Source organism: Sander lucioperca, chromosome 9, assembly GCF_008315115.2.
Source record: "Sander lucioperca isolate FBNREF2018 chromosome 9, SLUC_FBN_1.2, whole genome shotgun sequence".
NCBI classification, from domain to species: Eukaryota; Metazoa; Chordata; class Actinopteri; order Perciformes; family Percidae; genus Sander; species Sander lucioperca.
The window spans coordinates 17,861,828-17,876,845 of NC_050181.1; the positions used below are offsets into that span (position 1 = coordinate 17,861,828).

A 15,018-nucleotide genomic window follows, 5' to 3' on the forward strand; every position below is an offset into this window, starting at 1 on the left:
TTCCCATCGTGCATATCTAAAAGGACAAAGCCTCCCAGGCCACTCATCCTCCCCGGAGAAGGTCAAAACACAGTTTGCACCGCTGACCGACCTCTGACCCTCGTATCCCGCCGGTGACAAGTCCCAAGTGTGACATTGAATTTTCATGGGCCTCTTAAATTCCCAAGAAGGCAGATTTGCAAATCAGATGAATGTGAAGCCACATGTCATTTATATTTGATTACAAGAGTTTGTAATGGTGTCTTGTGACTTTTGGGACTCTGGGGAAAAAACATATAGGTCAGTTTTTTTTTTTTTTTTTTTTTTTTTTACATACTTCACAGAGTAAGAAGTAGGTCAAGGCTTGTCTGTAAATCTATCTATCTATCTATCTATCTATCTATCTATCTATCTATCTATCTATCTATCTATATTAAAAACTGTAACTAAGCCAATTCCTATCATACGTCAATTTCGATATATATGTTAGGCCATTTCTCCCACTTTCACAGCCAATTGGACAGATTCTTCTGGTTTTCCCTGAGAGCTCTGCTGAGGTGTGAAAGCTGCTGTAGCTCCAGAAAACAGTCTGAATGTTACAACCAAGTGCTTCACAAACGTTGTAAAATAACATCATTGAAGGTGCATGACATAAAAAAAAAAACATAGAATGAACATAAAAACGGGGATAGAATGTCACTATTAATGGAAAATAAAACCCACTTGAAGCAGTAGTGCTAAGCCTACAACTGGTGGTCTATTAGTATAGTTTGGGCTGAAAGTAAACAAGGGTGCGTTCCATTTTCAATCCCCCACAGCTGCCTCGCCCACTATCACACTGCTCTTCAAGTGGCCTCTGTGCGACATCTGTTGTTACGAAATATCAAGGGCTGAGGGGAAGTGAACGGAGGGAAGTGAACGAGGATAACTGAAACTACTAACGAAACGCAGTCTAGGACTATAGAAACAGTGAAATTAAATCCATGTTTCTGAAGGATGCATGAAAAAAAGACTTGCAGTACGGGTGAAGCCTGATCAAATCCTCCAAACGTATTCAACCAACCAATCCAGCATTCCATCCGTTTACGCCTCTCTCATTTTCATGCTACCTCCAATGCTCACAGTGGATTTCAATATGTTGAACTACAAACAAGATAACAGCCGAAATAGTTCAAAACAAGCTTTATCGTCACTATTAAATCCAACTGTTTACTCAGATAGATGCCCCCCTATCATGCATAAGGGCGTGTCTGTTGCTTTTGGGACATCTGGAGTGTATCAGCGAGTGCATACTGTAAATCCCGGGATTGCAGCTGTGTGTGTGTGTGTGTGTGTGTGTGTGTGTGTGTGTGTGTGTGCGTGTGACGTTGCTAGCTGGGTTTCCCTGTTTCTCCCCTCCTGCCAAACCCTCTCCTCGTTAGTCTGCTCGTTAGGGATCTAATCTGACATGTGTTTTCATTTGTGTGTGAAAGTGTGAGTGTGTTTATGTGCGACTCACTGATGAGCAGGGCATCCACGATAGGTCTGATTACATTTACAGCAAGTTGTTACTTGTGTGTGTGTGTGTGTGTGTGTGTGTGTGTGGGTGGGTGTGTGTATATAGCATATTCCAGTGTTATTTATCCTGCCTTTGTGCCTTATGTGTACATGTGTGTTCCATATGTGTGAGCCGGTTCATATGGGACGCAGAGTTTGTGTCTATAATTGTTTATAAAAGCTAATCCAAACTATGGACAGTTGCATAGGAGAAACAATAGCAGGATTCAAAGTTCAGCCTTTCTTCCATCAGACAAATATTTGCAGCTGAGAGACGAGAGTCGGCTGGTGAAAGTCAGCCAACGTTGGAACTCTGTTTTTACGCTGATCTATTAAATGGTGGAAACCAGGAATTTGGTATTCATTGACAGATCAATTGTGCAACATTATCAAATCAATGAAAAGGAGAAACACAAGGCTGTAAGTTTACTTGGACTATTGGAGCTTGGCTGTTGACTGCTAGTCTCATACGCTAATAAGTGATGCATGTAATCACAGTTTAAACAGCTGGAGGAATGGCTCATTTTTAGGTCAGGAAAGTTCAATACTTCCAGTTCAGTCTCACATGTTTGGTTCAGGCTCTAATAAACATTCTGATGAAGCAAGCAGCTAGTTTCATTTAAAAAAAGAAAAGCCACTGTACGCTACCAAAGAGACAGTATAGTTACCATCTGGTGAACACAGTGGAGCATTTAGTAGCTGGAGACCCAGTTAGTTTTTATCAGAAGTTGACAGAGACCAAAACAGAGTTAAAAGTAGAGTTGTTATTGGTCTTCCATTCAGCAGAATTCGCCAGAGAATAGGGCTGCACAATAGTTTCTATCGTTTCTACTCTATCAAGTTGCGCAATAAACACATCGTGAAACGATGCGACATGTCACGATAGACTCAGAAATTTTTTGAGTTAGTTCAAAGAGAATATCAGTAGAGAATTGCACTTTAAAGTGTAACTGTTTAATGGTGCTTTTACAAAATTAGGATGGAAATGATTTCCTTTTTTTTTTTTTTTAATTCGACAAGCAATTTGTTGTATTTTAGCAGAAAACTGAGAGCAGCAGAAGGGCAGAACTGAGTACATTTTAACATCTGTTTATTTATCACAAATAATATCTGTTCTCGCGACATTCAACGTTATCGCATATTTTCCTCATATCGTGCAGCCCTACCAGAGGTATGACTTCACATGAATGCAAAGCTTCACTCACTGAGTAACTTCACTAAGTATCTTCAGTTACTTTTTTTCCAAGTTGATTCTTCTTTTTTGGGCTTTTCCACCTTTAATGGACAGGACAATGAGAAAGGGGAGAGAGAGGGGGAAGACATGCAGGAAATCATCACAGGTCGGACTCGAACCCTGGACTTCTGCGTCGAGGCATAAACCTCTAAATATATGTGCGCCTGTTCTACCCACTGAGCCAACCCGGCCACTCCAAGTTGATTCTTACACTGGTAACGTCGCAAACAGTCTTTGCTGTTAATATGGTTCAGAGACAAACCACTGTGGCATCTGTAGCTACAATTTGCTCAGTCATCATTCTGTGTGGAGTTTTCTATCAAAGTTCAGGTTGTACGCACTGAACAGTTCACCATCATTTATCCAAATGGAGGAGAGGGAGACAGCGAGCAGAGGAAAAAATGGGATGAAAACATGACAAGAGCAACATGGAGTTCAAAGAGAGAGAGCGAGAGAGAGAGAGAGAGAGAGAGAGAGAGAGAGAGAGAGAGAGAGAGTGATGGTGATGGTGCAGGTGGTGACGGGAAGAAGAAAGCGAGAGAACAGCCGGAGGGTGGAAGAGGTTGGAGGAGAGTGGAGGAGGGAGAGAGACAGCCAGAGGTCTGTCACCGAGGTCAGGATGAGCCTGACCATGCCAACCAGCCTGAAGCCCTCCATCTCTGAGTCTGTCTGCTCTCTCTTTCCTCTTCATCTTCTACTTTTGTTTCGTTCCCTCATTCCTTTAATATTCCAAGCTCTGTGTGCATCACACTGAATATCAGGCGAGATTTATTGATTAAACTCATGTCCTCTGTTTGAGTACTTCAAGCTCAGCAGGAGGGACTCCCAGCCTGACGGTACAGATCCATTTGTCCGACATGACTGAAGCGTGGTGTCACGACGTCATACATCCATGGTTGATGCTCCACGCCCCTGACCGGCAGCTGATTGGACGAACGCATGACATGGGTCTGGCTGCTCGAGAATTTCAACCGAGTGTCATGGCGGCTCGTTGAGAATACGATCTAGTATTTTACGAAAATAGTTCACCGAAACGTGTTTCTGAAAACATTTTAAGCGAGAAATAGGCCGTGCAGTTGCTGAATCTGTCTTCATTTCAGATCAACAAAGGTCAGTTTAAAAGATTTTCGTCTACTTCTACTGGATAGTCGCGTTCAACGGATTAATTTGCATAAAGATGGGCATCGGCCAGCTTTTGGACGCGCAGACTTTTTTTCAAATGCAGCGCCGCCTTCCCGAAATGCTTTGCGTGCATGTTGAAGTCACTTGACGTCACCCATAGGAATAAAGTGGAGTGCGACAGAAGCGTCGCACGGTCAAATGGATCTGTACCGTGAGACCCCATTGCAATGTGGGGGATGTAGTCATTTTGGAAAGCAAAGATGGCATGAGAAAAGGGAGAGGTACAGTATGTGATCTGTAGATCTGTTCTGTGTTCTTGTAGAAAAGGCCATAATAACACTTGCTTTCTACTTATTAAACAGTCTCACTTACAACCTAAAATTGGTTAATTATCGAGGTTTTGTGAATTTTGTTTTAACAAATGCACATGAGAAATTACAAATGTGTTTGTTTAATACAGAATTCAAAATTATATTACATAAGACAGGACAATTGCTCATTCCGACTACTAACAAGAAAAAAACAATCTGTCATTGACGTAATTCTCTGGCTATTTTGTACTTTAAAGTAACAAATAGAAGAAACACGTCGCTGCAGAAACACAGAACAAACAACCAAATTATTTTTGCTGGCTCACGCCTTAAGTTGGGAGCGAGCCACAGGCTAACCGATCTGTGACAGCGGCACATTCAGTCTTCCTGTGTTGTGTGGCGGCTGTGGAACTGAAAAATACAACCATCTGGAAGGGACGCTTTTATTTTCTTTGAAACTGGCAAAGTCAGACTGCATGCTGAGCAAAGGACCACTGATGAAATAATGCCTTGGTCTAAAGCCACACAAAGGCTGAGATTCATCAGAATATTTGTTCACAAACACAAGACTAAACAACTGACAGCAGAGTCGCTTGTTTTGCACTTTTAAAAAAAGAGGTCATCAACAATGTACTGGGAACTAAAGTTTACCCAACTGTATATCCAGTCCACCCTTCCATCCCATAATCCTCCATAAAGCCATCTGATGATTCACACATCTGTCAATTCTTCCATCTATCATTAGGGCTGGGTATATATCAAAATTTTTCGATACCAATACCGTGACTTCGATACCAGTTCCCAAACGATTTTTTCATACCATAATTTTAAAAACTACGTGAGCCGTCTCTGTGTATAGACAGCCAATCACAGACATTTTTAGATCTTGGTAGAAGCATGCTGCGTGCTGATTGGCTCACTGACGCTGATGAGATTTACTCCTTAGGGATTTAAATTGGGTATTGAATGACGAGGCATTTTTCGATACTCGATACTTTGGAGGCAATTCGGTCGGTGCCTAGAAAGTATTAAATTCAGTACCCAGCCCTATCTATCATTCAACTATACATCCATTCACACATTTATCTCTTTGAGTCAGCGCTCCGTTCGGCCATCATTCTACCCATCATCCACAAATCGATTTATTCATCCAATCATCCACCCGCCCATTCTATTCATCCACCCTGCCATTATCATCCAACGATGCATTCATCATTCATCCAGCCGTCTGTTGATTCATTCATCTGCCCTAGCACAGCTCCATCCATCATCCACCCATCATCCATGATCCAGAAATTCATTCCTACATTGTCCGACAATTCGATCCATCAATCCATAAATCCATTCACCCCAAAAGCCTTCCATCCATGGTCCAACAATCGATTGACTGAAATACTGTATATTTCAAAAACTTAGTCTAAAGTCATCAGGATCAGACGAGTAAGATCGACTTTAAAAACATGAAGATTATTTATTTATTCAGGGAAGGTTCACTGAGAGGAAGCCTCTCTTTTGCAGGAACACACATTCATACTTGGAATCTGCCCAGTACAACCACAGTCTGATCTGCTGCCACTGAGCAGCTCCACTGGAGCCGTTGGGGTTAAGGGCCTTGCTCAAGGGCACCTCAGTGGTGGTAATGAGGGAAGGACAAGCGCTGCTCTTTCACTTTCCGGTCACAAGCTCGCTTCTCTAACCTTCAGGCCACCACTGCCAAAAACAAAATCCAAGACTGGCTTTGTAAACAACACAGCCCTCCCAGCCCCCACACATATTCACATAGACCCACGCAAATGCCTTCCACGTGTGTGTGGGACAACTCCAGGCTATGTGACTGTGACTCTGCTTCAGGGCCCATTCTTTTATTAATCGTGGACTGCGATTGACTAAACAGGACATATAATAATAAACAACTGGTCCTGCCATCTCAATGTAATTTACAGATATATCTATTTCTTTGAGGGTCAGCATGCAGCAAATATAAAATGTGTTTCTGGGAGAACAACGAAAATCCCCCCTCAGATACTCTCACTGATATTTATCATCACAGGATGGTCAAGACGTTGCAGATACCCTGTGGTGAAGTGTTATAATGTCTTTGCTGTACCCCACTTATATATCATAGGTGTTCAGTTGGATTGAGATCTGGTGACTGCGAAGGCCGTAGCCTATGATTCACATCCTTTTCATACCCATCAAAACATTCAGGAACCCCTCGTGGCCAGTATGAACCCGTAAATCCAAGATGCAACATCAAAAGCTGCTACGTACAGAGGATTTTCCCTTTACAGTAACGGTCCCTTCTGCATGTCAGTGTTAGTCTCATTGTGTCCCTGTGAGCACAAAACTGCACAATAATGTGTATAAGAGAATTTGCAGAGCACGCAGACTGTAGCTGTGTGTGCACCACAGAGTGCAAATGAAGCATACTATGTACAGAAAGTTAGGTTGCTCTGTATGTGTGTGTGTGTGTGTGTGTGTGTGTGTGTGTGTGTGAGTGTACTGTATGTGTGAGGTGGGGACTGTGCCAGTACAGCCTCGTGTAGGAGGAAACAGTTCAGCCAACTCCTAAAAAGATGTCCCAAATTATCCTGCCACCGACGCATGTTCCTTACCCATGCCTCTGCTCTATTTTACCGCGCTCCGCAGGGATTCACTTTGTCGGCCACGCTATTTCAGACGTGGACATGGGACAAGACTTGTTCTGGTGGCGCTCCAGATTGGCGACGGAGGCAGAGCCGATGCATCTGAGTGTGTCTGAACAAAAGTGTTACCGGTTCTTGTGGAAAACCAACGTCTGTTCCCTGAGCGCAGATTGTGTCACTTGAGAGTTTAAGGAAGAAAAAGGTTGTCGTTGGAATTATCACCCAGACTGTCTGTTTTACAGAAGCTTCCGAAGGCCTTGTGAACCATGAATTAATCCATTCAACCTCCATGTTCATCTTGAGTGATGTGCTACAGTATATTTCTTTGGAATTTCAGTTTGTTATTTCTCTGACAACATAAAGCTTCACTCTATCTTATAAATGTTGTTGTTATTGTGACATGGTGTCATTGTTTCCAAATTGGGAGATCATCTCATTTTAGTACTAAACTCCCCCCAAAGTTTCCTCTTTCATGAATTACACTAGCAGAAAACATTTCCCGGCTGACAAATGTGTATTTATAAAAACGCTGTAATTAGGGATCATAATTACAAACCATTGGGTCATGAGGGTGCACGGGGAAGATATTTTGTCACACAGATGTCGGAAATGTAGCCTGCATTTTCTTGTGGATGCCTGTGCTAGGGCTCCTTTGTCTGGCTGGCTAACTGCAGACATGTTTCACAGCACTGGAACGTGTTGGTTCCATTTTGGTCCAGTAATTTAATTATGGGACTGGGAGAAATGGGCAAGCAGCGAACGGCGGTCTGATGAGGGAGGATGGGGGAAGTGTCATTCCAACGATAGATTACAATCAGGAGGGTATATTTGAATTAAACTGTGGGATAGCAGAGTGTTTTTGAAACTGTTCTGTAACCTAAAGGCCACTGGCTTGATTTCTCTGAAGACACTGAACCCCAACAAACCCACTTACTAAAAGGGTCACTGGATAAGCGCAAAACTAAATACACACGGATCTTTACAATTGTGTTTTATCTAAAGCTGGAACAATCAGTGGATTAGTTTATCTGTTGTATGACACAAATTATGATCATCAATAAGATAAGATAAGAAAATGTTATTGTCTGTCACGAGTGACAAAAAATTCTCTTTGACAGGACAGGCTCAAATGACATAAAATACATATAAGAACATAAGAGATATATATAGAAACAGTGTAAAAACATTGACCAACAACAAAAATATAGTGTTTTTTGAAAATTAAACCACATAAACCTATTCTGGTACAACCTCTCAATACAATTATGAACCTGAAAATGAGCATAATATGAGCACTTTAAACTTACTGAGCCTCACTCTGTACAGTACATAAGAGCTGCAACTAAGGATTATTTTCATTATTGATTGTATGCCCTAATACTTTCCATTATTAGATTCATTGTTTTATATATGTCAACATTTTACAAACCTCAAATCTTTAAATGTTTGTCTTGTTTTGTCCGACCAACAGTCCAAAACCCAAATATGTTCGGTTTGCAATTATATAAAACAGAGAAATGCAGAAGATCCTCACATTTCAGAGGCTGGAAGCAGAGAATATTTGACATTTTGGCTTAAAAATGGACTTCAACCGTTAAGTGATTGTCAAAATTGTTGCAGATTAATTTTCTGTTGATTGACTAATTGCTTAATGGACATGTCATCCATTCCCCATTTATTTCCTGAGAAGAAAAAAAAACCCATCCTAGTTCTATCACTCGTCTCTGCAGAGAGACTGGGGGTCAAAGGTCTGATCTGGAACTGATAGGCATTCAGGATCTTGCTTATGGACACTTCAGCAGAGCAGCTGTCTCTCCGGACTGAAAGCCAGTCTTCTAGCAGAGGTTAATGCACAACCTTTAAGACTTCAGATTCATGGCAAAATATTAGATTCTGTTGCTGTTTCCAATCATGGCCTCCCTGACGGCAGTATCATATAATGGAGCTGAACGTTGACCCCGGTGGAATCAGACTCTGAAATAAAACTCTTAAATATCATCTCAGAAAATTTTTAAGTGGGATTGCGGTCTCGCCAAAGGCTTAAGGCCCCCCTCAATGGGCATATTTCGAACATTTGACTCGTTCCCAAAAACAACACTGCTCCTGCCAAGTGGGAGAGCTATGAGCTACACCCCATCATCATCCAACATAAACTCACACAACAAATAATGAAACCATGAAACCAATCGAGCAAAACGGAGGCCCCTAAGAAAACAGCCAAAAGACACATTAAGGTGGCTGCAGGGCGGCCGGGGTGTTGAACGGTCACAGGTTTGAATCCTGTAGCAGTAAATGCATGTCAATCTTAATGTGGAAATGTCTCTCTTGACTGCATGCTTTTTAGAGGTGGAATGTAACTAAGTACATTTCTACTTCTACTCTGCTACATTTCAGAGAGAAATATTGTACTTTTTACTCCACTACATTCATCTGTTACAGCTTTAGTTACTAGTTACTTTACACATTAAGATTACTGCACACAAAACACATAAAAAAATAAAATCTGATGTTTGATTCTAAAGTAAACTAGCCAACAATATAACGGCTACAAGTCCAGCTGAGATGATTAGACCATTAAACACACAACTGGTTGGATCCTTTACACTTTCTACAATGGGAGGATTTTGTTTTTACTTTAATACTTTAAGTACATTTTCTTGATGAACATTTTCAATGCAGGACTTTTACTTGTACTTGTAAGTATTTTTACAGTGTGGTATTAGTATTTGTACTTGATAAAGGATCTGAATACTTCTTCCATCGCTGAAGTGGTATCAGGCGTGTGCAGCCTCAGTCTCATTGTATAGAAAAGAGCCTACAAGAGACTCGTTAGATGCACAAAAAGAACAATTTGGATGTCTTATGACCTGAAAACCCTCCTCTGCATCTTTGTCACATGCAAGAAGCCTATCTGCTCTCTCATTGGATAAGAACATTTGACGTACGTAAATGTTAGAGAACATGTTAAATCCTGATTAAACCATAATATTTTACTTTACAACTGCCTTATTTCAGCACATTGACCTATGGAAAAGTAATTTAAGCAGACAATAATACTGTGTTGGTGGTGTACTACAGGGGCCAACCACGGACTAAACTTTTATTACCAAGATTTATTACATTTCATTAAGTACTTAAACAGCATTATTACATACTTCTACTGCACCTCTGGGTTACCACACAAAATCAGGTCATTGCAGAAGGAGGTTTTTTTTTCCTGAAGAAAGCTTTCCTGAACATTTGCTTACACTGAGGAAGATGTGTAATCCAATGAAAGACACACAATATCCACTATCTGTCCAGAGTGCTTCTAATGTCCTCTTGGTTTATTAGTCCCTCGGTGGGGAAACATGATCCAATAGTATTGGAGGAGCCCATCTGTGAGACGGTGCTGGACAGCCGGCTGTGATTTACACAGGAGCCGTTTATGGAGCTTTTAAAAAAAAAAGACAGAGGAGCCGACATAAAAACAGGCTTATTTATGGAAGAGAGTGACACATGGGCTGCTGTGGATGCACACAATCCAGTGTGTGTCTCTGGGTCGGAGAGAGGGGGCATAACGGGTGTGTTTGTGTCTGCATGGGAGCTTGTTTACAGGTTTAGTAGAGTAATGCTCAGGAAAGCAGCATTTGGACATGTGCAGAAATGATTTGTGATGCACCTTTGAGTGTGTGCATGTCGTGTAAGAACATTTTCAGCTGAAGCTGCCCATTTCCCAGTACAGAGCCATATATGATATATAAGAGATGGTGAAGGGAAACAGGGCGGTATTAACATTTACTTTTATTATTGATTGAGTATTTTCTCAATCAATCAATATCTAGAAATCTATAAAGTGTGGGAACAGACAAAAATATCCTTTACAAGTTTTCGGAGAGCCCATTTTTTATGGCAATTTATGGCATTTTTGCTACAAAGAATGACCTAAATCAGGGGTCTTCAACGGTTTTTGGGCCAAGGACCCCATAGCTGACAGAGCAGGGACCCCCTACTACACACACACACACACACACACACACACACACATATATATATATATACATAAATTTAGTTGCATGTTAAACTGGGCCAGATGAATGAAAATGGATGGATCAATATTTATATGTATGTTTTAATGTTAAACATACATGTAGAAGGCGCAGTGTCCTTAAGCTTAACTGTATCTGTGGATGGCTACTATGATGGCTACATTACTTAGTAAGCGTATCATCAATGTTGTGTAAATTAAATGTTTTTTTGTTTTGTTTTTTACAAATAAGCCGATTTTTCTTTGCTAATAATATGTTGGATTCATGTTAATGTCTATTTTCAGACATATTCTGATTTAAACAACAACAACAAAAACTAATTTGGTTGTTAATTGTCGATTGACAAGTAAATTCATTGACTTATTTCGACTGCAATTGTAAGTATAAACGTGGATGAACAAGCACAAGGGGGAGAAAACATAACTGGTCAAACTTAGACAAAGCTGACAGCAGCACTTCCTACAATTTGTCAAATGACATTACATCATTGAGGTTCTATTCCTGCAAACAAACGAGCCGCACACATTCTTTTCCTCGTCCAAAAACAAACAGGTAAACTCTGCCACCAAATGAAATGGTAAATGAAAAGCAAACACACTTTCTCTATTCCTGCAATGAGCAAACTGAACTTCATCAATAAAAAGCTGGTGCACCGCAGAGTTTGGTTGGGTTTACTCTCCTCTAAATTCCTGCCAAAAAAACCCAAAGCAGACACAAAAGCCATTAGACAAACCCCCTCCGTATCAAGTATGAATTACAAAACCCCATCAAACCCCATTTCCTCTCAAGTCATTTCCTGCAGCCTCAATTCCATATCTCTCATCCTTGTACCTCCAGCAGCAGATGGAGCCTACAACTGCTTGACCAATAGGTGGCAGAGTTTCACACTGTATCCAGGCAGGATGGAGGAGAGAGCAAAGGAGGGTGTGAGGGTGTGAAAGAGAGAGAGAGAGAGAGAGAGAGGAGTGAGAGGAGTGAACTCTTACTTGCAGTCTCGGTCCTCCAGATCAAAATGTGGATTGAAGTTGATGAGGATCTTCTGCCCGGGCTCGGGGGCTGTTATCACCCACACACACTGCTGGGAGGGCGAGTAGGCGCCGGGGTAGCCCGGGGAGGTCAGGTAGTCCGCCGTGTGGATCTCTATATTCCCCCCGCATTTATCTGCGCCGCAAGAGGAGGCAGAAAGTTTTCCAGTTAGTGCAGAGAAATGGACTTTCTAGGCAACGAACTGCACTCACATGTTGACTGATGAAAGCACAGTTTAGAGTAAAGGATTAAAGTGCAGCAGCAGCAGCAGCAGGGATGGGTGTGAGGAAGACCTCCAGCTGGGGATCACCATACATCCAAATATCCAGCATAGAGTAAAGAATATGCTGACAGAAAAGCACTTTCTGTTTTATTTCCACGCCACACATTGTGACTATAACTTCCCATGCTGGGGAATTCTACCAGCCTCAATAAGGTGATAAACTCTCTGATTACACTGTTTTAGAAAAGGTGTGGTATGAGGTGAGGTGGGTCGCTTTGCATCCCTGCGGCCATAAGGTGTGATTATTCCGCCCATGAAGGTGAGGTGGGCTGGCTGGCTGCTGCTGCTTTCCCTGCAAACGGGCAGCGTGATTACATTTAATTTTCCCAATGAATGATTTATGAAATTGCTTGTAGCCCATATCAAGCTTCAGTGGCACCGCGCGCAAAAGCTCCAAAATGCGTCTTTGATTGGCTGAAGCGCGAACACAACTCAATGAAAAATGTGTAATATTTGCATTATAACGAGGAAATCTTAGGAAGCACTTCCTGTGTGTCTGTGATAATAAATTGTCATTTTGTAGAGATACCCTTAATTATTTGAATCTATTAGTGTCATTTTAGTACACGCAGTATTTAGCTACATTGTCTAACTTGAACCCCCTGCAGACGTGCTCTCACAGGGAAAGCCGAGGCATAACAGGTGAGAGGCAACAATGGTGCAAAATGATGCAAAATGGATCAATGTTCAGCAGGCTGCCTGTTGTCAAGCCACATGTATTCATACAAGCAGTCACCTACCAGTCTGAGTCAACGAAGCAACCAAGAGGACCTGGCTGAAAAGGAACAATAGCAATCCACAAGGCATCCTTAGACTGTACAACACCGACATTCTGTTCAAGAAAATCAAGACAAACGGAAAGGTCCGGGGGGGGGGGGTTACGTCCAAAAGAGATAAAAATATAAGCGAAGCTTGTCTCAAAGTGAGAGATGTGGCTGTTGTAGGGACCCCAGCATCCCGCGAGCTTCAGCACCAGACCCGTGCGTATGTCAGGGAACAACTTGCCATCTCCTGGAGAAAAAAATAATAATAATAATCCAAAAGCAGAAAACAAAACGAAGAAATCAAAAAGGGGGAAAATCCGTTCGCCAGAAGTGTCAGCTGAGCGCCCTCGGTTCTTTATCAAACCTCTCACTTGTGATGCCAAACAGGGTCGAAGTGGAAATTTAAAAAAAAGAGAGAGAAGAGAAGAGGGAGCAGTAGTTAACGGGTATTCACTGAAAACCAACCGAGAGGAACATCGGAGCGCTGCTCTACAGATCTTTCAGTTCTTACAGTTCAGCCTTCTCTCCGCCTCTCTCTCTCTCTCTCTCCGCCTCTCTCTCTCTGTCTCGCTCTGTCTCTCTCTCTCTCTCTCTCTCTCTCTCTCTCTCTCTCTCTCTCTCTCTCTCTGTGTGTGTGTGTGTGTGTGTGTGTGTGTGTGTGTGTGTGTGTGTGTGTGTGTGTGTGTTCGCAGCGACTGACTGACCGTCAGCAGAAATGTCAGGAATACTAGGCGAGCTGCGAAAGTAACAGCGGAATTTCCACTCCCCAAATTCCTGCTGCTAGACGCCACTGCGCGCAACCAGAAGCGAGCGACCGACCGACCGAGCGCTCCAAGGGGCTGGAGCAAACTGACACCGGGCGGTGCAGTGCGCCCTCTGTGCGCTCCCGACGCATGCCAGAGAGAAAACTGCCGCTGGCGTGTGGTACACGGTGAGGGCAGTGTCCACCAAGCTTTGTCAAAACGAGGAGCAAGAGATTCAAGGGAGACGTATTCGGTGATGATCTACATGTGATCATCAGTCTGATTATACATCAGTTCTGGTTGTTATGACGCTGTAAATGCAGATAATAGGCCAACATAATTATTAAGGTTTGGAGGTGCATGCTGGATCCTTTTTTTTATGTTAAAACTAAATTAGCAATTTCTTTCTTTCGTTTTACCAATGAATCCATAAATTGATTTGATTTGCTAAAAATAAATGAAACGATTTTTAACTTTAATGTCAATGTCAATATTTTATTTCTTATTATTTATATAGCACCTTTCATTACAAGTAAACCCAAAGTGCTCCACATAAAAAGACAGCATACACATTAAAACAAAGCATGAATAGAAATAATAATACACAACAAGACAATCAACACACACGCACACATACTCACTCACACACACACACACACACACACACACACACACACACACACACACACACAGTAACTTAAGAGACACTGAAAAGTGGTCTATTCCAAAATGGATATAAAGCGCCTTGTAAACGGATGAATCATTTATTATGTTTTGAATGACCTGCAATGGATATTGTCCTTGCATTTTTTACTCAAATAGCCTAAATAATCAATATGCTTTTCTGCCATATTGATTTGAGCATCTTTAGAGTCACACCACAGGATGATATGATGTAGAAGAAGAAGCTGGACATGAAGAGAGGAAATAGCTGACTGCAAAGGAAGAAATATCACTTATTATATGACAAAGAACTATTTTTGCATGTATTAAGTTTTATTCCATGTGTAAGGTACTGTTTTGCCTTTACACAGTGTATTGAAGATGCAAAGCATTTCACAAAAATAAGCATTATTACATAACATGTTTGATTTTGTATTAAAAGCTGCAGGTTCGTAACCTTGGAGGAGCCAATCTGGTTCAGGACAGTAAACTGACTAGGTGTCCTCAAATATAGCTTTTAGGTACTTACATTTAGATTGGAATTTAGGATTTGAATCATCATGTAGAAAGATCACATTTACAAAAAATATTAAAGATGAAATTACAGGCGTAGATTGCGGGGGGATGCAGGGGATACAGTATGTCCCCTCCATTATTTAGAAAAGGCAGATTTGTCCCCCAGCT

At 41.6% G+C, this 15,018-nt stretch overlaps 1 protein-coding gene across 1 annotated transcript in view; it reads right to left on the reverse strand.

Moving 5' to 3' along the window:
- The window catches only part of LOC116044936 (neuropilin-1a-like), a 104,421-nt gene extending 90,940 nt beyond the window's left edge, over positions 1-13,481 (reverse strand). Inside the window, exons 1-2 of the mRNA XM_031292488.2 lie at positions 12,905-13,481; positions 11,842-12,016 (exon numbers count right to left, since the gene is read on the reverse strand). Coding sequence (XP_031148348.1) covers positions 11,842-12,016; positions 12,905-12,995 — 266 coding nt within the window. The 5' untranslated portion in view covers positions 12,996-13,481. The remainder of the gene's footprint in view (positions 1-11,841; positions 12,017-12,904) is intronic.
- Between the last annotated feature and the right edge of the window lie 1,537 nt (positions 13,482-15,018).